This window comes from Talpa occidentalis, unplaced genomic scaffold (genome assembly GCF_014898055.3).
Source record: "Talpa occidentalis isolate TD23 unplaced genomic scaffold, MPIMG_talOcc4v2.1 talOcc4.12, whole genome shotgun sequence".
Lineage (NCBI taxonomy): Eukaryota > Metazoa > Chordata > Mammalia > Eulipotyphla > Talpidae > Talpa > Talpa occidentalis.
The window spans coordinates 23559033-23585360 of NW_023601212.1; the positions used below are offsets into that span (position 1 = coordinate 23559033).

General features: G+C 38.8%; 2 protein-coding genes across 2 annotated transcripts in view; one reads left to right on the forward strand and one right to left on the reverse strand.

Annotated features, from left to right (window-relative positions):
- The window catches only part of LOC119242111 (olfactory receptor 151-like), a 368040-nt gene extending 357944 nt beyond the window's left edge, over positions 1-10096 (reverse strand). Inside the window, exons 1-2 of the mRNA XM_037507891.2 lie at positions 10047-10096; positions 1371-1447 (exon numbers count right to left, since the gene is read on the reverse strand). The gene's annotated coding sequence lies outside the window, so the exon portion shown is untranslated. The remainder of the gene's footprint in view (positions 1-1370; positions 1448-10046) is intronic.
- A 2741-nt stretch (positions 10097-12837) lies between these two features.
- LOC119239947 (olfactory receptor 151) lies at positions 12838-13899 on the forward strand. Its single transcript, XM_037504337.1, has one exon. The coding sequence runs from the start codon at positions 12887-12889 to the stop codon at positions 13814-13816; it is 930 nt and encodes a 309-aa protein (XP_037360234.1). The 5' UTR covers positions 12838-12886; the 3' UTR covers positions 13817-13899.
- Positions 13900-26328: the final 12429 nt, after the last annotated feature.

Genomic DNA, 26328 nt, shown 5'->3' on the forward strand with positions numbered 1-26328 from the left:
AAAAGCCCCCTAGTCTTCAGGAAAGAGATAGTGTCTTTTCCTGACCAGTGTGTAAGAGGAGACTAATCAGTTTTATTCTTAACACAGATATCAATAATTCTGATTATTAAGATTCCCTCAAGACCTTTTCCTCAGAGAGTACTTTCCCTGAGGAAGAAGGAGTGTTTGTTTACACCCTTGATATTGCTCAATCTGGCTTTCAGAAAAAAAATATTACCTAATGTTTATCTAATATTCTTAAGAGAAAAAAATCATTGTGAAAAAAACTAACACTTGTTGACTACCCAATAATGCCCTGACAAAGCACCCTTATGTGGACTCCTGACTACCACAAGCCAAAGCTCTACAAAAATATATCCTTATTTACCCCTCACAATGATGATATCCATTTTAAAGATAAGTTGCTCACAGAAACACATTTCAGAGTCCACATGCCTGGGTCTATCTGACCAGGTCCTGACTCATAACCACTAGATGAAATTCCCTCCCAATGAGAGATACTCAAATGCACAAAGCAGGGTGCATGACTTGCCCATTTGTATCTGACAATTTCTTGGAAATTAACAAATACATAATGACGTTAATAAAAAGAAGAGGTAATTAGAGCAAGAGAAGGTTTACACAAAGGACTTAATTATAATTTAGGATAAGACTTTTGACAATTTATTCATATTCCAATTTATTTCAGGAGTTAATTGTACTAATCCCAATGCAAGAAAAGAGACCTCTTTTTCCTAGCCCTGTCTTCTCATAGTTTGTAAAGTTAATGGTAACAAAAACTCCCTACCAGGTAACGTCTCTCAAGCTCTACCAAGTCCAACCTTTCTCTAAAATGCTAATCTGTCAAACCTCCCTTTAACCATCTCTGCCTTTCACTCCTTTTAATACTTTTCGCAGATGACTCTAGCTTCCGAATGCTCTCAAACTGAATCCTAGTCGATCACATTTCCAGAGCAAGGACACATCCAAACCTGTGTTCCCTCGATAGTTAGCTTTTATCTTTTTCTGTCTTCTCCCTAACATCAACCTCTGCCTTGACAAAAATTATCTAACCAATGTCTCAATATCTCAGATATTTGCTTTCTTTAATAATCAAGATCACACACTAATAGAATTTAAGACCTGAAAAAATTCTGGAAATGACCCAATTCAGTATTTACCAAACTTAGCACCACAATTACTGAGAGTGTTTACTAAGAAGATACTCTAGCTCCCCAGACCTATGGACCAGCATCTCTATGGACATAAGTAGTCATTTTTTGAAGTCTTCCAAAGTGATTGCAATGCCAGCAATTTATGCATCCACAGAATAATATTCACCTTTATCTTACAACAACACAAAGGGGATCTAAAGAAGTCAAGTCACTTACCCAATGTCACAGATCTTGTTCAGTTTCCGGGTTCCCAATCTCTCCTAGTCCAGGAGCCCATAGAAAGTTCAGTTTGGCTGGAATGTAAAGAATGAGTAATTAAAAGTAAGCAATCAGACTCTCTATTTTAGGTGTACTTGAGTGGCTGGTATTTTATATACATATAATTATATATGCACTATTTGTAAACTTTGAGAAAGAGACTTTAAATACATATTGATTCATATATTTTATGCAAGCATTTAATTTGTGTAGCATTGTTTTCTGACAAAAGTAGATCATGTTATATATGACATTTTAAAGTTTTTACATGTAAAAATATATCAGTAACATCTTACATATAAAAAAATAAAATTAAACATCATTTATAATGGGTGTGTGGTATTCCTTTGATGAGAGAACCACAACTCAGTCATATTCATGATTTGGCTATTTTTATACCCAATTTTTCACTATGACAAATAATGCTAAAGCGAATGTACGTTTTTGCAAATATCACCATTTTCTTAGCATAAAATCTTGAAAGTGCAATTGAGTATCTAATGCAGTTTTTTAAATGGTTTTCAAACATACTGAATTGTATGTAAGGATGGTTTCCTAATAACATGCTTCTATAAGCAATATATGAGTGTGCTTCCCCCCACATCCTAGCTAACAACAGATGTTCTCATTCAAAAACTTCTCGACCCAATATGATTCTGAAAATGGCATCCCACTAACTTAGGTCATATTTCTTTGATTACTAGAGATGTTAGACATCGGGTATTTTTGTTTATTGGCTATTTTTCCATTTTAAATCAACTTTACTGATAAAATAGAATATCAAATATAGCTATTGGACATTTGCAATTTCCATTACCACAACAAGACCCCTTATCCACCTTGGAAGTCAATTGTCCCTGTCCCAGAAACCACTGACTTGCTTTCTATTATTATTGGTTAATTTTGCCAACTGTAGAATTTCATACCAATGAAATCTGAAGTAATGTACTCTTTTGCATAGCATGATACTTTTGAGATTTATTCATATTTTTGTGTATCAGTAATATATTCATTTTTTATTGATTAGTAGTAGTTCATTGAATGAATACAGCCATAAATTTCATTTGTTGATGGGCAGTTGATTATTTCTGGTTTGGGCTATTGTGAGCAGCACACACAATAGATCTCTTTGTGAACATGTTTTCCTTATCTTAGGTAAACACCAAAGAGTGGAATTATTTGGTCATAGGCAAGTTTATAAGGATGATCAAATAATTTTACAAAGAGGTCATTTAATTTTACATTTCTAACAACAATGTATGAGCTGCTTCTACATACTCAACAAAATTTGATAGATTTTTAACATCTCTAATGGGCATATAGTATTATGTTAGTATGTTTTAAATTTACATTTACCTGAGGTCTAATAATACTGACCAACTTTTCATGTGTGTCTAGATTATCTGCATATCTTCCAAATTTGGGAGTCAGTTTTAATTGTATTACCTTCTTAGTGAGTTATTAGAGTTCTTTATATGTGCTGAATATAAGCCCTTTGACACTGAATAACTTCTCCCATCTATGTCTTATCCTTTCATTACTTACATAGTCTTTTTCAAAGAGTATGTTTTATTTTTAAATCCAATTGTCAATTTTTTCTTTTATAGTAAGTACTTTCGCACTTAGTCTGAAACCTCCTGGCTTCTATCAGTACCAAAAAAATTGTTGGGTTTTTTCTCTAGAATTTTTGGAGAGTATGCTTCCACTCTTGGATCTACTATCCAAGGAAAAAAAAATTGAACTCTTTGTATGGGAAAAATATCAAACATATACAAATAAAAATAATTTATTAAACACCTGTCTAGCCAACACTTAGCACCAACAATTATCAAGATTTTGTACTTCCTGTGTCATCTATATTTCCATCCATCAAGCATAAATGTTTTTTTTTTTTCTTTTTAAAGATTTATTTTATTTATTTATTTATTTATTTATTTATACAAGCACTGGGTACAGTCAGAAGCGCCGGAGGGTGAGAGAATTCACCAGAGCCAGAGCGGGGAGCAGAGCAGGCAGAAGGACCGAAGTACACTGCTGAGGGGAGCAGCCGGCGGCAGGAGAGGTCTGCGCGCCATGTGGGACCCTCCTCTGGTGGCCGGGGAGCAGCCGGGGATCGAACCAGCGCTGCAGAGGCTGCGGGCAGCTTCGCAACCCGGCGCTCAACCGCTGCACCACCGGGGAGGCCCCAAGCATAAATGTTTTAGCCAATATGTCTCCAAGTAATTTTTCTGTCTCCTCCTATACTTCTGGGACTCTAATCACATAATTGTTAGACCATCCGATATTGTTTCTCAAGTTAATGGATTAATAGTTCCTATCATCGATCTTTTCAGTGTCTAATCTCCTATTAAGTACATTCAATACATTTTTCATTTAATATTTTTATCTCAAAGTACTATTTTGTTCTTATCTTCCTTTTTTATTATGTTCACCTCTTTTAATTCTTGGGAAAATTTATAATAGCGGTTTTAAAATTTTGTCTCAATTTTGCCAGGTCTATTATTTCATTTTTCTCCTTATTTTCTTACACGTTTTCTGCTCATCTGAATGCCTAGTTTTTGATAGGATGCTGGACATCACTGGATCTGAATTTATGTTTTTAAAATGTTTTAAAGTTGTTTCAGAAGTCAGTTAAGTTACTTGTAGATCAATTTGGTGTTCATGAAGCTTGTTTTGATTTAAAAAAAAAAAACACTTCATTTTGGAACTAATTTGACCCTAATATTCAGACATGAACCTCCTGGGCTTTTTATAGAATGTCACAAGGACTCAAGGACATTTTCTTACTGGTTGTTTGTAACACAACATCTCTCCTGTGTAAGGTCTAGTAACTAATTATTAACTTAGTTTCCAAGTTTCTGTTCTTTGCCCAGTTTCAAGTTATATCTTGGAAACTCACAACTTTGATACTCAAAGACACAAGTTTTCTGCAATTCTTTGAGTGGTTTCAGTGTGCTTTTCCACATGTTCCCAAAACTTTAGTCTCCCAAAACTCTGATGTGCATCTTAACTCAACAAAAAATGCTTTGCTTTTTTTCATTTCCTTTCCTTGAACCATAATCTAGAAAATGTCTTAAGACAATGCAGAGAATGCAGGGTTCATTTCATTGGTTTCTCTTCTATCCTAAGTCATAATTCAGATATACCTGTTGTCCAACATTTTAAAACAATTTTATATATTTTGCCCACTTTTTAAAAATTGCTTATGGTGGGATGGCATGCCCAAAATAAGTTATCTGTCATGGCCAAAACCAGAAAAAAACTATTATCACTTGACTGACTTTCCATGGATTTTCAAAGTCCTGCAGGCAGAGATTTAGAAATATCAAGAGTAATAGAAGACAATATTCATGAGAACAGATGCCTAGAATATATTAAGCACTCAGTAACACTAAGTACTAATATTCTTAATGTTTTCATGATTGAGAATACTTGCATCATATTCAGAATACTAAAGAACATATTCTTTATGAATGTTCTTATTGAATATATCATCTTTGACATATACAAAGAATATATTCAACAAATATATTCTACTTATGTAAATATTCTTCAAATGATTATAGTCTTAATATGAATAACGAAAGAACATGTAGACTATCTTGGAAGGTTTGGTGAAAATAGCATAACCCCATAGAAATCACTGCAACTAAATAGCAAAGCTCACTAGAAGGGAAGGGGAAAAGTGGAGAGTAACTCAGGTTAAAGGGGTCAATTTTATGGTAAAGGGTAGAATTTTAGTGGTGAACTTAATGTAGTATGTACAGATGTTGATTTTAAATAATGCACACCTGAAACTTGCAAAGAATAAAGAATGAGCAATGCCCCATTCATGAATAACATACATAACAAACGTAAATGATATGCTGTCCTCTTTACCTCCAAACACAAGCAGATGGAAACAACCCATCAAGAACTTAAAATCTGCTTAGTATCAACATCTGTGCAGGAAGAAACAGAAGGAGGCAACAGGAAATCTGGCAAACCTGAAAACTCCAAAACGACTAACAAGTGTTCCATGTAACTCTCAAAAGGCCAATCTGAAAATAGCACCTAAAACTGGAAGGGATTTTGCATGCTCCAGTAGTGGGTGCATTTAAATGAGTCCATACTGAGATCTGGAGGGACTGCAGCAGTTTGTACATTATGAACTCTCAGAATAAACCAACCAAAGCTCTCTACAAGAATAAACTGCTAGGAATCATACCCAAACTAACCAGAACAGGGACAATAGAGACAAGAGAAGAGGTACAAACCAAAATAGGAAGAGCACAGAATCAGACAGCAAGCCATCATGTATTTTAACATTTTTACAATAGAGTGTTCTACAGGTATGAAGTTAGGAAAAACCTAGCTTGATATAAAAGTGAACAATAGAAAAGTGAGATAAAATTTCATATAAAATTATAAGAAAAAATAATTTTCCTATGGAAAATACAGTGAAAACCACAAGGACATGCTGAATTAGTCTGTTCCAGATGCCATAAAAATACCATAGACTGGGTGGCCTAAACAAAGAAATTTATTTTCTCACAGCTCTGGAAGCTGGGACATCTAAGATCAGGGTGCCTATACAGTAGTTGACTGCTGGTGAGGATTCTCTTGGCTTGTAGAGAACCACCAAATCTAAATATCTTCTCAAGGGAAAATGAGTGAGCTCTCGAATCCTCATTTCTTATAAACGGCACCAACCCTAGGAGATTAGGATCCCACCCTTATGACTTCACTTAATCTTTATCCTCTGGATAGAGTCCTGAATACAGTCTCCTCAGGGAGTAGGGCATCAGTATGTGATTTTGGGAATTCATAACACATGCCCATGAATAAATGAGTACTATTACCTTACTTCAAAATGAGCTAAAACACATTATAAAAATGACACAAGGTATAGAAGAATAACAAAAGTATTATTAGAAAAACTCAAGTTAGGCAATAGAATATAAACTAGAAAAATTGCTAGATGGTTTTTAAATTATTTAAAATAATTTAGGAAATCAAGTATGAATTAGAAGTAACATAAGAGCAAAGCAATACCTTAGAAGTAGAAGGTAAAAGAGGAATTAAAAGGAAAAAATAAGATTTATCACAAAGTAAAAGTGGATACAAAGTAAAAATAATCTCATCTACGTAAAGTAGGTGCCCCAAAGAAAGAAACGAAAGCAAGAGACAGAAAAAATAATGAAAACTATAATTCATGGGACTTCCCTCATGTTAAAAATATATATGAAGTGGCATATTGAAAAGGAACATCACTCTTAAGAAATTTGCCAAAGAATGCATGTCAAAACATATCCTAGCAAAAGCATTGGTCTTTTCTCCTTTGAAATCCTTTGACAATCATTTATTTCTCAATTTCCTAGTTCTTTTTTGAGAAGACATACAAACAATAACTACCCCAGAAGCAATGAGCCACTCTTGCTCCCAATTTTTGGCCTTAAAATACCACTTCACCACTAAAAAATAAAAACTTGAATGTCTTGGGGAAATCACTGATTGCTGGTCAATAGGAGATGAGCTTTAGATATATGACACAAGCTCAGAACATCTATTAAATAGCAATTAGTATTAGAAACTAATTGCATTGACTCAAAAAGACTCAAGGATGGGGGTGCAATTGTATGGGGAATATAACCAAAATGATAATGCATACATTGTGCAAAAATGAAAAATGACATATTATATAAAATATTAATTTAAAAAACTAAAAAAATTAGTACAAATATAGTTACATCATAATTAATGAATTTCTTAATAAAAAAATCTGAAACAAATATGTCAAAACATTAATGCTCATTAGATCTAATAATTAGTCTTTGATTTTTAAATGTTTTCAAAGCATTTAACAATGAAAATGGGCAGATATGTTTTATTTATTAAAACTACAAATGTTAAATAGCTGGGAAAAAAAAAAGACTCGAGAGAAAAAGACTCCAGAAACAAGCTGAAGAGAACACCACAGGCCAAAGATGAAAACTTGAACAAGGATAAAAATTGCAGTGGACTGAATCATGTTTAAAATGATGAGAACATAACTATACTAAAGAAATATAACTGGTCACCTTTGGAGGATGATCAAAAAAATACCATTTTGAAAATTAGAAAACGAAAGTGATGTTTTTTCCTCTTAACTACAGAATTGAATACACAAGCTGACATGTGTGATAAAATTACTTTGAACTAAATGTACACACAGAATTAGATCAGTGGATTGTGTATTGCAATGTCCTGGGTATGGTGCTGTAAATTTGCAAAATGTTTCCATTGGGAGAAACTACCTAAAGGATGTACAGGATCTAATTTCTTATAGCTATACATGACTGTACAATTACCTCCAAAAAAGTTTAATTTAAAACTTCATTAGCAATGTTTTCAAGGATAATCTATTACTGAATGCATTCTTGAAAGTTACATTTTCTTATGAACATATTTCCCTTAGGAAAGAGAACATAAGGACAAGGAGATCATATGTAAGTCGGCTTCCTCAAGCCCCTCAACCTTCTGCCACTCTATAGTCAGTCTACAGGTTCAGCAACAGGGTAACAAGTTCTATGTTCCTTATTAACATTCCTTTACTGCCACCATACCACTTGTTTTAGAATGTTTTTAAGACCCTTTCAATATTTTAAGCCTATATATAATGATGAATAAGTCACGAGTAACAACTGTAATGGTAATAACTGATGATGGTAATAACTAGGGTGGTTGTGGGGGCAATGATGATGATGGGGTTGTTTGAATACTGCTTTTAGACAGTCTCCCAAGCTGTAAGATGAAACAAGAAAAATTAATACACCTGGGAGACAAAAGCCTGATAACATAGCACAGGTGTAAACCAAGACTAATTGCTCCTTGAGTGAGGACCCCAATCTCCGGAGTGACTGCCCCCCAGGGGAGGTGCTGCCCATATATATGCAAACCAACCCCCAAGTCTCCTGATCTCAGTGACCCATTTTTCATGGCTGTACTGGCTCCTGTGAATATATTTAGGCTTTGAAGTAAGGGTCTCTTATAATTTCATGTTTATTTCCTGATTGTTCAAACCAAGGAATCCCCCCCAAATTTCTAGAAGACCGTGTTCCAGTTTTCCTCAGCACAGGTATTTATCTAGGGTTTTAAAGCAATTGTGTGAAAAAATATTTCTTTCATGAACTACTGTTTCTATTTCCAACCATATAGTTATCTTTGTCTCTAAGTGTTTTTCTTTGTGTGCTATGTTCTCATTGGCAGCAATCCTGAGCCTCTAATGGTCTGGTAGAACTAGAGGTAATAACTGTAGTAATGGATATGAAATATGAGGGTCATGTCTGCCAATTTTATATCATTAGATGATTATGGTAGAAAAAAAATAATAAATCAAAGCTCTCTAGGATTTTCCCAATGGCACTGCACAAAATGAATGGTTTCACTACCCACTGCTTTTAAAGCACTTTGATATGCGGTAATAATATATCAAGGTAGATTCTTTCAGTTCCTTCTTTTTTTAAGAGGTGAGAACTGGGCAGAAGAGATATATAAGATTTTTCAAACTATTTTATTATCTAGAAGAAATGTATTTTCTCCTTTGTAATAAACAGAAATAGTATTCAAAAAAAACTTAGCTACTGCTAATATTATTGTGAGTTAAATACCTCACCAGCAATAATAAATGAATTTTGATATACAAGGCAGGTGTTCTTGTTGCCACATCAACCACATCAGATCCTAAGGATTTAAAGGCGCTTATCTCCAGGAATAGAAAACAGTGCCAGAGTTATTGTTATAAGTCAAATATACAGAGAGAATGTATTTTTAAATGCTACACTTAAAAAAATAGATTACAATGTGTTTTTAAAAAATACATTTATACATACACATATGTAAATGCATATATGTGTAGGCAAAAACCTAGAAGGATGGTCACTACCAGTATTAGTCTCAATAAAGGGGAAGTGGCATACTTATTTGGGCTTAGTTGTACACACCTGAGCTTGGAGGCCAATTAGAGGCCGCGGATTGCTTCACAGTGCTGTGCTTAACCCTTTGCACCACCAGGGAGACCCAAAAGATACATTTTCTTATGAACATATTTCCCTTAGGAAATAATTTGTAATTTTCTACAACACAGGTATATTGCTTTTTTTTTTTAATGCACCTGAAAGAATCACCCTCTATCTCCAAAACATCAATAAATTTGTTGACTAAATAATAAAATGCTACACAAAGGTAAGCAAAACAACATAGTTTAGTGGCAACCAAACATATTCATCCCCAGAAGTCCTGGGTTTTGATCCCAGTTCCGCGTTTAATCAGCTTTATGACTTAGAGTGACTTATAGAGCTTCAACTTCCCCTTTTGTATCTTATGCACCAACTAAGATATGGAGCGTAAAGCCCACTCAACCACAACACTGCTTAGACATGTAGGGGTGGCTCAAGGCTACATCCTTGAGACAAGGAAAGAAACGCACCAGAGAGATCAGAGTTTGAGTTCCAAGGGACTTAGTATTCAGCACCTCCATTTTTCACTACGAAAGTGTGTAGTGCAAGTAGGCAGGGGGGCAGGAGCCTCAGGAGGCAAAGGAGCCACAGAGCCTCCCAGCCCCCCGCGAATCTTCACTTTTTCTGGGCCCTCTTTGGCCTTCTCTCGGGATCTCACCTCTTCCGTAGTCCCTGGTCCTCTCGGAGCCATCCTCTTGCAGCCGTCTGTTTCTGACTACCGCCGTCCTTATAGCCTGGGTATCCAAGCTCAGGTGTGCACACTTACGCATGCGCACACTCACACTCAGGTGCCCACCATCAGGCCCGCGTGGCCCGCGCCCACGCTCCCAAGCGCCTCCTGCATTCACACCGTCAGGGCTGCAGGTGCTAGCCCCAGAGGCTAGTAGTGTAAAAAAGCAGATTAATTCCATTTACCCTACAGAGTGGTCACAAAACCCTACTCTAAACATTTCTCCTCATACACTTAACATTGTAGGAGGCGTTAATGAGATTGACCTTTGAAGAGCATTATACAAAAGTTAGTGGTGATATAAGAAAGCAATTAAAATAGTGAGAATTTAAGGCATTTAGCTTAAGAAATACTTCTCAAAGATGAGGTATTGCCATACATTGTGCAAAAATGAAAAACGATGTAAGAATTATATAAAATAAAATATATTTTTTAAAAAAGGAGGTGTTGTGGGGTAAGTGATGGTCAGGCTTCTGTGCTGTTGGCCTCTGTGGCTATTACCTGTGCTTTGGGAGTGTGTGCTCGGGGCACGCATGCCTGATGGTGGATGCCTGGTGTATGGTGTGGGCGTGCGTTAAGTGTGCACACCTGAGCCCGGAGGCTGAGGCTGTAAGGGGCAGCATCACACAGAAATGGCTATGGTGGAACCTCTAGAGAGGATGAGCGACGGTTACAAGAGGAAGAGAGCAGGAGAGAACACCAGAGAAAGCACAAAGATTCGCAGAGGGTTGGGAGGTCCGCCAGCATCCCAGCCCTGGGGCCCCCAGCCCACCCTGCCCCTGATCGCCTCCCTACAGATGTCTTTAGGTATCACATCCAGGAAAGCTGACTCATGCTTCTCAGGGACACATCTACATGTTGATGTTTTGCCTTTAGGGAGGTAATGGGACTGTGGTTTGCTATTATGATGTGAAAATAACCACGACAAATAGTAATAATAGCTATTGAGCTTTTTTTTAAATAAATTTTATTTTTATATTCCCCATACAATGCTATTGAGCTTTTGCTCAGTACTGTACTACTTGCTGTGTCCAGGTTGCACCACAGATCAAATTAAATCAGAACCTCGGTGGGTACAATCCAGCCATCAATAATGTTTAAGTACATGCTCCAGGTGATTATAATATACTGTGAATATTAAAGAGAACAGTTTAGGGCCTTGTATCTGGTCAAAAACTAAGAACAAATAGCAAATGATAACTGACATTTTTACAGGAATTGGGTACTTGAAAAGACATTTCTAAACGTGCAGTATCCCATGCTATTTTCACTACCCTCTTTGGAAGTAATATTGCTAATTTCTTACTTCAGAGACAGAGTTTGACTTCGACTCAAAGACACAGCTGTAACTACCCTATCACCTCTGACACTGCATCAATTTAGGTATGTATTGGTATGTTCACATTCGAGGACTATTTAGGAATTGCACAGATGGCAAGATATTTCATTTCTGAACAAAATACATCTCCAACTCAAAATATGAAATATACTTCTTGCTACCTATTGGGTAGAGGGTTTCCAATTTTCACATATACTAGTGGCACCTGGAGAGAGTGGTACGCCCAGATTGGAGGACCCCATTCCCAGTGTGTGATTTGCTAAGTCAGGGGTAAGGCCCGTGAATTTGCATCTCTAACATGCATGGAGATGCCAATACTGCTGCTGGTCCAGAGACTACGCTTTAAAAACCACAGCTCTGGGATATCTGGGAATCATGAAAGTGGTAAAAGTTCCATATCTTGCCCCCTTTCTCAGCTCCATGAGCTTTGAAACATACAGGGGTTGATCTTCCTCCCAGAAAACAGCAGGATGAGGGGAAGATACATCAAGATCACATGGTGTTGGCTCCAAAAGATCAAAACTAGCTTCACCAAGCTGTCCAAGATCCAGTCTTTTTTTTTTTAATAATAAATTTTATTTTTATATTCCCCATACAATTGCAACCCCCCCATTCTGACCCCAATCCCTCCCCTCCCACTCCCCACCCCCCAAAAAGTGTCTCTGGTTCATAGTTTTTTGTTGATTTTGATTTTCACTTTCTTATAGTTATCCATTTTCCTGGTCCCTTATTTAAGTTTTCTAGATTCCTGCTATGAGTGAGACAATCTGGTATTTTTCTTTTTCTTTCTGGCTTATTTTGCTGAGCATGATCCCTTCCAGCGCCATCCATGTTGCTGCAAATTGCATGTGTTTATCTTTTTTGAATGCTGAGTAATATTCCATGGTATATATGTACCATATCTTCTTGATCCAGTCATCTATTTTTGGGCATTTGGGCTGCCTCCAAAGCTTAGCTATTGTAAACAGTGCTGTCATAAACATAGGGGTGCAGGTGTTCTTTGGAATTGATGTTTCTGTGTCCTTTGGGTAAATACCTAGGAGTGGAATTGCTGGATCATATGGAAGCTCTATCTTTAGTAGGTCCAGAAATCTCCACACAGCTCTCCATAGTGGTTGGACCAGTTTGCACTCCCACCAGCAGTGCAGGAGAGTTCCTTTTTCTCCACATCCTCGACAACATTTGTTGTTGCTAGTTTTTTAAATATGTGCCATTCTCACTGGTGTAAGATGGTATCTCATGGTAGTTTTGATTTGCATTTCCCTGATTACAAGTGATGTTGAACATTTTTTCATATGCCTGTTGGCCATTTGCATTTCCTCTTCAGAGAAGTTTCTTTTTAGCTCTTCTGCCCATTTTTTGACTGCAAGATCCAGTCTTTTATGGGGTTCTTCTCTCCCATCCTCACAGGGATCCCACCCAGAGGAGAATGGCTGCAGAAAATTACTCTACAGTGACAGAGTTCATACTTGGGGGATTGACAAATCGACCAGAGCTCCAGCAACCCCTCTTCTTCCTCTTCCTGGGCATCTACTCAGTCACCATGATAGGGAACCTGGGCATGTTCACTCTGATTTGTCTGAACTCACAACTCCACACCCCCATGTACTACTTCCTTTGCAATTTGTCACTTGTGGATCTCTGCTATTCCTCTGTCATTACCCCGAAAATGCTGGTGAACTTTGTGTCACAGAAGAACATTATCTCCTATGCAGGGTGCATGTCCCAGCTCTATTTCTTCCTTGTGTTTGTCATTGCTGAGTGTTACATGCTGACGGTGATGGCCTATGACCGCTATGTTGCCATCTGCAGTCCTTTGCTCTACAACATCATCATGTCTCATCAGGTCTGCTCCCTGCTGGTGGCTGGGGTCTACACCATGGGACTCATTGGCTCAACAATAGAAACTGGCCTCATGTTAAAGTTGTCCTACTGTAAGCCCCTCATCAGTCATTACTTCTGTGACATCCTCCCCCTCATGAAGCTCTCCTGCTCCAGCACCTATGATATCGAGTTAACAGTCTTCTTTCTGGCTGGATTCAACATCATAGTCACCGGCTTAACAGTCCTTGTTTCCTACGCCTTCATCCTCGCCAGCATCCTCCGCATCAGTACCACAGAGGGAAGGTCGAAAGCCTTCAGCACCTGCAGCTCCCACCTTGCAGCAGTGGGAATGTTCTATGGATCAACTGCATTCATGTACTTGAAACCCTCCACGGCCAGTTCCCTGGCCCAAGAGAACATGGCATCCGTGTTCTACACCACAGTGATCCCCATGCTGAACCCCATAATCTACAGCTTGAGGAACAAGGAAGTAAAGGCTGCCGTGCAGAAAACACTAAGGAGAAAAGTGTTTTGATGCAAATATTCATGTCCTTTCTCAGTTTTAGAAGTTGTACAACTACCAGAGGGAAGCTCTCTGCATGCTTACCCATCCATGATGGGAAACCATCAACCATATGTTTGGATGAATGCCTCCTGCTTTCCTCTTGCTTCCCTCCCTTTCTCTCCTCTCATTTCTGGTAGAAACCAACTGATTTCAAATCCATGCTTCCTTTCATTTGGGATTCATTTTCTCTGTCCTCTTTGGTAAGCATTTACTAGCTTAATTATAATTTACATAAATTCTAAACTTTCAACACTGATTTGAGAGTCGCTCATTGCATAATTATTTTCTATATAGAAAGTATTATTCAAAAAAAAAAGTATTACTCAACCCCATCTTTTTGCACTTCTTCAAGGTGCCTAAGGAAAGGTGACACTAGAGGACCCAGCTCAACCCTGTTGCTGGCACCATCCCAAGTTTAACATTGAAAAACCCACAGCCTGGGAAACCCCTCCGTCCCACACACAACAGGATAGGTGATGGCCCTAGTGTACATATCACTGCAAAATCTCATGTCCTGCTAAGATGTGGTATATATACACAACGGAATATTACTCAGCAATCAAAAAAGATAAACTCATGCCATTCACAGCAATGTGGATGGAGCTAGAAGGAATTATGCTCAGTGAAATAATCCAGAAGGAAAAAGAAAAATATTGGATGGTTTGGGGGAACCAAATAAGACATCAGTGTAAAAAAATAGTAACAGTACAAAACACAACAAAGCAAAAACAGACAATTATAAACCAGAGACATCCTGCAGGGGAGGAGGAGGGAGAGGGATCAGAGGGAGGGAGGAAGGAGCACAGGGGACTGAGGTGATGGTGCACGGGTGCTTTAGGGAAGGAAACTCTATGGGGACTACACCTAAGGGGGTGGGGCGAGGCAAATATTATTTAAAAATGAACAATGTTGTAAAAAATTTTTAAAAAATATCTCTTGTCCTGCTTAAATAACTGATGGTGTACTGCCAGCCTTGTTCAGTAAATCCAGGGGCCAGAGGACAAATATTCCCCCACACCGCTTGCTCACAATATCAAGAATACATAATTTAGACACAGTCACCTGATATAGAGCAAAGAATTAGAGTGTGTCCTCTTGTCATATATAGATAGCTATTTTGGTGTACTACTGCACCAGGCAGTGGTTGATTATGAGAAACAGAAATAACTCTAGTGTTCTCACACAGAAAGGGACTTAGTGCAAGGGATTACCTTTTTTATGGTTTTTCTAATGACTGGAGAAGCAAAAGGGGTTTCCAAACCCCTGAAGTGACTCCACAATAGAGTGACTCCACCATCAAGGGTGCCGCTCACACTCACGACGCAGGGGAGAAAGGAAACTAGGGTAAGCGTCACTAGGAACTTGTTACAAATTGGGCCTCCCTGGTGGTGCAAGGGGTCAGTCTCAGCACTATGAAGCTATCAGCATCCACTGCAGCACGAGTTCGATCCCCAGCCAGGGAGCTAACCTGCATGGTGTAGCAGACCTCTCCTGTGTTGCCCACTCACCTACACGCCAGCTTTTGTAAGCACAAATAAAATCAATCTTTAAAAAAAAGAAACATTTTACAAATGCAAATTGTCAGCCCTGTTTCCTGTAGTGGAAACACCTGGGAAAGAGTCCAGGGTTGGGGCCCAGAAGGGGTGGCCTTGAACATCCAATACACAATACCTTGGGATGCAGCCCCAGTCCAGAGCTAAAGGCTTCTTTGTGAAAAAGAATAAAATGCAGGTGTCGTGCTCCCAGACAGTCTTGCGAAAACATTTTCATTCCAAACCACAAAATGAGAGCCTTCAATACATTTAAGCAAATTCCACTCCTATCCCCCAGCCATTACAGAGGGCCTAGTCCACTGACCTCCCTTTCCCCATTACCATGTCGAAAATTCTTCATTTGTAAGAGTTTAAGCGCAAAGCACTGGGGCTCCACCGACTTAAAGGCAGCTCAGAATAAACTGCTGTGCACCAGTACCAGCTGACGTTGGATCCTCCTCCAGCCCAGCTCCCCTCTAATTACCAGGGGACTGGGCAGTTATTGAAAAAAGCTCCTCCTGTCCCTAGCTTTGATAACTACTCAAAGCCGGCTGCATGACAGGGCTGTGACCCCGCCCTGCCCACCCTGGGATCCCTCCTGCTGTGTATGTTCCCCTCTGCCCCACTTCCCCAACCCCCATGCTGAGCAGAATGCTGTTGCTGGGGCACTCAGCTGTAGAGCACAGGAAGCCCTGGGCCCAGTAGGAGTTGGTTCATACTGTGGCTTCCACCTGCTGCTGACCCAGCCTAGACCAGGCCAGGATGGGCGGCCTCTGCACTCTACCTCTTCCTCTGTTAGCCTGGGATGTGGAGTGTAGGGTAAATGATTTTCAGGCTTTTCTGCCCTCTGGCCATTAGGATTGCAAGCCTGATGCGGGCACCTGCATTAGTTATATTGTTATTTTCAGCTGTGTTGTTTACTTTGTGGGCCATGGCTGCAGTATCCTTATATTCACCAAGAGAAGCAGAGGCAGGAGAGAGAACAGGAGAGAGAGGCCAGAGATCCCAGTAAAGAGTGAAGATTCGAGGGGGCTGGAAAGCCTGCTGGCCTCCTGGCCCCCCCAAAAAAACACACACACACACACCCCTGCTTGCTGTGTACCCAGTTGCTGCACTATATGTAAAAGCTCAATAAAAGCCTGAGAAAGGCACCGAGGGCTCCGGGACTCTCCTTCACCCTGGTGGGCTCAGATCATCGAAAACCATCTCTGTCCCTTCCTGGCACTACAGGAGTAAGACAGCTCTGAGGGTGAACAGTACTTTGACCAAATTTCATAACTTCAGACTGGGTTGGCAGTAATAAGCAGACAAAACGTGTGCTTAGGAACCAACAAATCAGATTTTGGAAAACATCTCCACAATTTTCCAATCACAAGAAAAAAGTTTGGAAGAAGCTACTTTAATGTTTTAGTCATTTCAAATATTAAAATTGTGCTTAAAGCTGAGTGGGGGACATCTTACACCTCTAAAACACAAACAACAGTGAGGAACAAGGTAACCTCATTTTTAAAAAGCTGTGTTTAAAATTTCAAGTGGCAGAGGGAGACTGGGTCTATAACAGTTTCAATCAAGACCTGTGTCAACTACACAGTGGACAGAGTGGCTCTTAAACTTCAGCCTGTATTAGAATGACCGAGGAGGCCTATGAGAACAAAGTGCTGGCTGTCCCCCAGACCCCTAAAATCACTAGGTCTGGGACAAGGATGGAGATCATTTCTAATAAGTTCCCAGGTGATGCTGATGCTAATACTGGGGTGCCAAGACTTTGAGGAGCACTGCCTTAGAGAAAGACTGTCCATGTAAGTCCCTTTCCCAGCATGTATAATTATTTTAGACTTGTCAGATTCATAAGGAAGTCTTCCAATCTTCTAATTTAAGGAGCATAAGGAATGTGGTCAGGAGACTGGCTGCCAATATTCTAAGAGCCCGCAATGGAAAGAGCAGCAGGGTGTCAGAATTTAGGACACAATCTTCTCAACAGACTGCCACAACTGTGCGTGTTGCTCCAACTACACAAGAAGTGGGTAATATTTCCATTTTACAGAGAAGTAAACTGAGGTTAACAAACTAAAATAGTTAGGGCAAGTTCAGGGGTTAGTAAAAAGCAGACCTATAAGCACATCTTTAGCGTATCTCAAAAGGTCAGGCTTATCTCAAGGCACCGTGTCCTGACATTATAGTTAGGACTGGACTTCATGGATGACTCTACCTGGGTTCAAGGTGAGAATTATCATGTTGGTGTTCCAGAAGTGCAATCTCCAAAAATGCTGCAGCAGCAGTGTAAACTCTGTGGGCTTTGTGGTCAGGCTGGCCTAGGCACAAACTCTGATGCTTTCATGACTGCAAAAATAAAGAGGCCCCTGCTGGGTACTTCTGAGAGTAAAGGGGTTGCCAGCACCAGCCAGCTAAGGATAAATGAGTCCTCAAACAGAAAGCCAACACTGTCAGAAGAGGCAGGTGGCTAGAATAAGAGGCAGGGTCCGGCTTTACTTTCTCACAGTCACAAGTGCAAATGTGATCCTGGACAGTGAAGGGAATGAGGGGCCTATATCACAGGCACTGGGGTGTGGAAACCCCCATTGGGACTCCATAACTGGCAATGACCAAGCAACATCTTGTAGGACGTCTTCTGTAGACACGCTCCACACTATTTCCCTTCTGCCTTCCCCTTGCCTTTGGGACAGTCATGCTGAAACCTTCTGGTGTCGCTTGAAGATGCACTACAGGGCAGCAAGGTGATGGGCAGCTGCCCAGTGTTGAAGGAAGCAGAAGCCCTCCTTGGCCTGCAGGCAGTGGGTAGACAAGAGAGAAGGGAAAGGAAGGGAAATCTCTAGGACAGAGTCTGGGGACTTGATCCAATTACCTCTCCCCACCCTGAGAGTCAGATCCAGTCCAAAATTTGAAGGGGGGTTTAATTAGGAAAAATGGCTTTTCCGCCCTTCTTGTTTGCTCCCCTATGGAAAATTTGTCAAGTGCACACCATGGTCAAGAAAGACATTAAAACGTAATATTTTTGTTTTTAAAATAATTAAAGTATTAAAGCATCCATTGAAAATATTCATGGAAACTGTCCTTTCTGACTATATGATCAGATTTAAAAAAAACTACCTCACTAGATACTCATAAAAGTACTAGATAATTAAAAAAAAAAAACCTTTTATTACAAGGTATGGTTTGGAGGAAAGCAAGGGGGCTTGCTGTGAGGGTAAAACAAAATTTGAAGAAAGCAAGAATGTAACTATAAATGAAGCTGGAGCCAGTGTAGACCCAGAAAAGAGGGGAGGGGTCTATACCGCCAGTCCTTTGAGGCCAGAAGTCAGGGTTTCACAAACAAGAGCAAGAGACAGAGCCCAGGCAGGATGGAAGGTGGAATTCAAGGCCTCGTCACCTCCCACGACCCTACAAAACCTGCTCAAAGAAGGAGAGACCTGAGTGAAGGAACAAGAACAACCTTTCTCTGCACAGGGAGACGTGGAGGTTGCAGCTCTTAACCCTGACACCCACAGGCTGGAGCAGGGGAAGAAAGGAATTCTCTCCTAGAATTCCTACCACAGTCTGTACTCACATGGGCATGGAGCTAGAAGTCAGATCTCTGCACCTTGTACACCCCATGCCAAACTGCCCACAAAGAGATCCTAGAAGTCATGATTTGCAATGAATCAGAAGTGTGGAAAGTGCTCCACAGGAAAGGCCAGGGTTGTGTGGAGCCTTAAGTGGGAGAAACAGGACTGAGTTCCCCAGGTCAGGGATGGAGAATGTGCATTGAGATACCTGAGGGATAAGGAGGAAAGGTCAAGGTTTGATGTCCCTGCATCAGAACCCTCTCTCCTACCTGGAGAAACTTCCCTCATCTGAGTCCTACTCAGAGTCTTCATACCTGGTAGCCAGTAAGGCCAGACACTCGCCCCTGGGTCTCTGAAAGGTACAGACGACTCTCAGCCAATCAGATTCTCCCACTTAGGGCTTGACTTCTGGAGCAAGTGGTACAAAGAAGAAACAAAATTTTAAGTCCATACTAGAGTGACAAACACCACAACTTCTTACAATCTGCCGTGTTACATAGTGATATTACCTGAGGTCCATGGCCATGGCCAGTGCTACCTGAAGCAGGACAGTGCTAACCGTGGCCTTAGCAGTCATTCTAGCCACCTGACTTCTTCCTGGGTCTGAATTATTGTCCAAACATGGTTCCCTCGCCTTCTCTATAATGCTATGAATTACCCTAGCTCTTTCCAGTGAATTTCTTTCCTGCTGAAGTTAACCAGAGTCAGATTCTTTTCACAGCTAAGATCTGTCTCTGGCTTTAATAGAAGCTAGCCAGATGGAGCACCCGAGGGAAGGGAGTTAGCAGGAGCACACCCCACACTGGGGAGCAGCCACTTCACACCCTTGTGATTGGTAATAAGCCCCGCCACCACCTTCCTGTTAGCAGCTGAAGGCAGCTCTCCCCTCCTGCTTCCACACAATACTCAAGTATTTATACTTGTTTCTCTCTGCCAGGGTGTGTTGAGGGAAAAAATACACAAACAGATCAGACTCCAGAGATTATTAATCTTCTAGAGTAACATCCTTAGGAAAGAAAAACGGGAAGTCTGTAGGCTATCTGGCTTATGAGAGCTACTGCTTGCAGTCGACATTGGCTTGCAGTGTAGACATCTATGTGTGTATTGCTCCAAGTTCACAGGAAAATGTCCCCCCAGTTATTTCCTAAATCAAACAAAGCTAATGACATTATTACTGTCATATAAATATTTGACATGTAGCATACTTAGCACTTCTGGTGTAGACACCATTGTTACAGCAGAGGTCCATCTTTCATGTGACACCAGATGTTTGTGCATATGCTGTCATTCTATTGAGGGGCCTTTGTCACCAATACAGGGATTAATTCATTGCCAATTTTTTTATTTTTTTATGTTTGTAATTATTGTAGCTCATGTTATGTGGTATAGCTTAATGACAGCTCATTGACCATACCTTCATTTATTTTACACTCACTCTTCACCCAGAAACTGTGTTCTATTTTTGAACAGCATTGCCATGGAAATACATGATCAGGTTTCACATGTGCTAAGAGCACATTGCTCTGAGTCCTGAATGATAAATAGGAGACCAGCAGAGGCTGGGGGAGGGGTTTATGGGTAAAGAAAACAACATTTTAAAAAAAGACATGGGAGCACAGAAAACGCAGGTATATTTAGAAAAGGCAGGTGACCCAATGGCTAAACCACTTAGGGCACAGGAAGGGGAAACAGGAGATCTTTGGGGAAAGTGGCGTGGTGGTTAATTCTACGTGTCAGTTTGGCTTCCTGAGTCGGAGGGAGTATGGAGTTGTTGTTGTCTTTATTTGAAAATTAAGTATTGTTCAAGGATATGTGTGTGGATGCCAAATTAACAAAGAGTGGACTATGACAGTTAATTTTCAGGTCAGCTTGGCTAAGCTGTGGTGTCCAGCGGTTTCGTAAAATTCTAGTCTGGATGTTGCTATGGTTGTCTTTTGTAGAATTTGAACATCAACTCTTACCTGAAATTCCAAGATGTCAGCCAGACCTACAAATTTTGGACTTGCCAGTCACAGGCCCATGATCATCTGAGACAATTTCTTGAAACACATCTACCTCTCTCTCTGCCCCTACATATATAGTGTACCCATACATATATATATGTAGTCTGTATGTACAAGTGTGTATGTGCATATACAATTTTTTTCAAAATATATATACCAAAGATGACACCTAGGGTGATAAAGTTAATGAAAACATGAGATAAAGAGGTTGAGGCTGGGAACTACATAGTTAATGCCCATGATTACAAAATTGATGCAGCATTCATATGCATACATTTTATTTATTTATGTATTTCCCTTAAAAAGAAGTAGAAGATGCTATTCAAAAAGCAACAAAGACTAAATGTCCTCAATGTCTACTCAAACAGGAAGACTCCTTCCTCTACTGCCACCTGGCGGCAACATGCCTAAATTATCAAGGACGAATATCAAAGAATGAGCTCAGGGTCCCTCTTCAGCCCCAGGAAGATTGACAATTAGACCCCACATTCTAAACACACAGAAAACCCAGATTTTGATTTATACATATGTTTAAGAGTTGCTCTGTGACACTGTATAGGAGGAAAACATGGGCAAGGAATGTGATAACATTTAAAAATGAATACCAGTTTTTGAATGTAGACAGGAAGAGAAGGCATAAATATACATCCCTGTTTTAATTTTAAAAAAAGAAAAAGGGCATGAGAGAATATTTTTAGAGTAATGAAGGTACGCTTATGTTTGTACCCTGAAGAAAGAAGTTGGTGGAAAAGAGTATACTGAAGGTATAATACAATGGAAATGTGAGGAGAAACAGAACCAAGAGCACATGAAAAGGTTTTAACCAAATTCAATACCTATACATTATTGTTAAATTTAAATGAAATATAAATGAATACACAATTCTTAAGATGATATGAAAAATATTCTTAATGTAAATATAGTTGTCCTGCTATGGGGTGAATTGTGTCTCCCAATACTGTATGAAGGGGTGGGGCTGTAATTAGGCAAGAGAAAGAAATTAGAGGCAGAAGCATCAGAAAGGGACAGGCAAAACTATCTATATATGATTATGGTGTTATTATAGATCTAGAAACTTCCAAAGAACTAATGAAAATATACTAAAAGTATTACCAGTAAAATTCAGGAATAAAATCAGAAAATCAATATTCTTCATATACCAACAAAACCCTTCTAGAACATGTGACAAAAGATCTCATTGCAACAGAAAAGTAAAATAAAATTCCTAGGCAAGAATCAAACAAGAATTTGATAATATCTATGTGATTAATGATAAATACACACTTAAGTGATACAAAAGAGATCTAACGAATAGGCAGACAGTCCACGTTCTTAGATTGGAAGACTCAATGAAAATATATCAGTTCTAAGTTTTTTATAAATTTAAGATGATCTAAATGTAGCAGGAGGGTTTTTTTTTCTGGAGAAATACAAATTGATGGTAAAGTGCTATGATAGAATAAACAAGACTGAATAGCATGGAAATCCATGGGAGGGGGGAGACACACAAAGTGTAGCAGCTAATTATAACAGATATGAAAACACGACAACACCTGTATAACTAAAACAGGGTGGTGTTAGCACACAAGTACAATGGTAGACCACAGGAATAGAATATAAAACACATCTAAACATGGGAACAAGTAGAAATTTAATGTTTGGTGAAGATATCCTCTCAAATTAGCAGAGAAAAGATTAATTCTCATTTTTCAAATGGTAAGGGTATACTAGATAACAATATGAAAAATGAAATTATATCCATATCTAGATACCATAAACTGTATGAATTTCAAATGCATCTGAACGTATATATTTATACCTCAGACAAAAAAAAAAAAACTAAAGCTTTTAAAGGGCTTCTAAAAATTGAAAGTAAAAAACTACAGTTCCAGAGAAAAGGGTGTAAAAGATATGAACAAAGATTGCAGAGAAAATGGAAACCTTAATAGTTCTTAAACCTAGGAAAAGATGCCCAACCTTTCTCATGTGAGAAATGCACATTAAAATGCACAAAAAAATACACTTGAAGAAAGGTTGAAATTTGCTGTTCCAGCCCTAAGGGAATAACTGGTTTAGACTTTCCTTATGCCTTGAAAAACTAGAAAAACAGACATAACGTATGAAAACTGTATTTGCGACATTGACAAAAGGCAGCAGAAAAATCTAATTCTAGGGGAAAAATTAAAGACAAATATGAACACCCCTGACTTTCTTCCTAAAGGCAACTTCCAACGAGAATGCAGGGGAAGGGGAACAATAGAGCTTGGCAATCTCAATGTAACTGAGGAAACTGACACCGGCATTCACGGAGACCAAGAAGCCAGACTCATGCAGCAGAGGAAGCTATGCAAAGAACTCCATAAATAGAGGAGGTCTGCTTGAAATTCCTTGAGGTCTTAGCCCATCATAGTAGAGATCTACTTGAAATTTTCTTCAATACCAAATCCAAGTACAGTTAAATTCCATTAGGAGAGATTTTAAAAAAAAGAAAGAAAAGAGAAACCTTCTTTGACAAAGCTACCTACCAAAAGAAAATAACTCAACAGAAATATCCCCAAAATCACAGAGATGATGGAATCAGCAGGTAAGAACTGTAGAATTAGCTATCATAAGTATACTCAATAGGTTCAATAATGTAAAGGAAAAAATGAACATGATATTAAAATAAATGGAAGATAATCAAAAAATGAAACACTTAGATACTCAAAAATGTACATATATACATATATATATATGAACAGGAAAAAAAAATCACTTGATCATATTAACATCTGGTTAGACACTACAGAAGAAAATAATAATACACTTAAAGGTGTAGCAATAAACTACCCAAACTGAAACAGAAAAAAAAGACTAACATAAAAACGAACAGACCTTCAGCAACCTATGGAAAAATATCAAGCAGCCTAACACAGTGTGATTTGAATCCCCGCAGAGAGAAAAGAAAAATGGCTTTTAAAAAAATTAGAAATGTTTCTAAATTTGATGAATATACCCACATTCAAGAACGTCAATGAATCTACAAGCAGAATAAACATAACACCCACAAAGGTACATCATAATCAAATCGATGAATATCTCTCACAAGGAAAATATTTAAAAGTCAGCCAGAGGGGACAAAGAATAACTACAGACTTCTCATCAGGAAGTATGCAAGCAAGAAGCTAACGGAACAACATCTTTAAAGTACACAAAGAAAAAATATTAATCTAGAATTCTAATATCAATGGAAATAGCTTTCAAAATTGATGGTAAAAATAAAAGTTTATTTATATAAACAAAAGTTTAGAGAATCTGTAATCAACTGACTACATGATAAGAAATGTTAAAGGAAGTTCTGCAGACAGAAAAAGATACCAGCTTGTAGATGTATGGGTAAATAGAAAAGATAATTTCTCAATTTTTAATACCTTAAAAATAAAGCCAGGCAAGAACTATGACTTAGAATATGAGGTTAAAAAGTGAAAAATGCTAAAAATTGCATGAGTTTATCTTTTTTGATTGCTGAGTAATATTCCATTGTGTATATATACTACATCTTCTTGATCCAGTCATCTATTTTTGGGCATTTGAGTTGTTTCCATAGCTTAGCTATTGTAAATAGTGCTGCTATAAGCATCGGGGTGCAGGATGGAGCTGGAAGGGGTCATGCTCAGCGAAATAAGCCAGAAGGAATAAGAAAAATACCAGATGGTCTCACTCATAGCAGGAATTTAGAAAACCTAAATAAGGGAGCAGGAAAAAGACTAATTATAATAAAGAAAAAATCAAAATCAACAAGCAACTATAAATCAGAGATAGACTACAGGGGGGAGGAGGGAGTAGGATCAAAACAAGGGGGGTGGGAATTGTATGGGGAAATACAACCAAAATGAAAATGCAAACATTGTGCAAAAATGAAAAAGAATGTAAAAATTACATAAAATAAAAAGTAAAATTTTAAAAAAGTGAAAAATGCCACCAGTAAAAGGAAAGGGAAAAAATATATATGATAAAATAGAAAGGAACAGCAGAAGACACCAGGGCATGAGAGAATGCATGATGGTCTCCAGCATTCCATTGGGATTCCAGACCCTAGAAGACTTAACAAGTCGTACCAAAAAACAGAGAAATGGATTGACTTTATGGTTCATATGAGGATGCGCATTCTAGCTAAGTGCTTTGTTGCCCCATTCAAGCTTGTGCACGAAATAATTAACAATATTCCTGAGTTTGAAGCAGTGAGAATGTGAAAAGAGAAGCAAGGGGAGAGGGAGGAGGTGAGAGGGAGGGAAGAAGAACAAAGCAAACGGCATGTTGAGGAGCTTCCATCACTGGCTGGACTTCTGCTCTATGCATTTCTGCTGGAGATCCCTTATGCCAGCCCCATGGGAGATAGATTCTTTTCTCTCTCTTGGTTTACCTTCTTTCTTAAAAAAAAAAAACATTGAAACCCATGTATAATTTAATAACTCCATTCAAATGATCATAAAGAAAAAAATAAAGACCAAAAGTTAAAACAAGGAAGATGGTAGGAAAGGCAGAGGCCTTAGGGGGCAACTTTAAGTAGGCTGATGAGGTGAGAGCTCATGGTGAAGGTGACAGTCATACAAACTTTTTAAAAGACATGACCAGAGTTGTGCTCAGGAATATCAAGACACCGTGATGTCCTATTGGATAAACAGGACTCAATGAAACATTCCTCCCAGACAATATGTTTGTATCTTGCATCAGTAACCAAACTCAGACCCAATGCACTGGCTCTAAGGGAGCCACTATCCAATTTTGGATAGTGAGAGTTTAGAAGAGCAAAAGACCTTTTTGAGCATTTTAAGAAATCACAAGTGAGATAATGATTTGTACACCCACTTCTGTTCTGCAAACACCAGCTCTGGCTGCTCTAAATTCCGTTCATTGTGTAATTGACTTCAAGAAGGGATCTGATAAACTCACTCCCTCAAGGACTAATAAAGCTGCAGGTGATTACTCGTGCTCCACGTTTTTATTTGGGATGCTTTTATTTTAATGAGGGCAAAGTTTTCAACCAAAGCAATAAATCTTAATTTGGGGAAATTCAAATGAGTGGGCTAGATATAATTTTGGTCAGAGTTAAGGGTCAGCGTCCCCTTGGAGATATGAAATCATAGAAACCAAAACCCATCTTCCTCAAGGCCTCTTTCTATTTATGTACACAATTATCATGGATTACTTATCCTTCTCCGTGACCCATATTCAAGGAAGCCTCAGCAGTGATGGTGCCTTTGCTACATCCTTCAGTATCATTAATAAATCCCAATCCCTGTCCTCAATCCCACTGCACAAAATTTAAAATAGAGAAAAACAATTCATTATCACAAACTTCAAATAGGCCCCATTAGGCAGGCCCTCCTTGGGACTTGAGAATA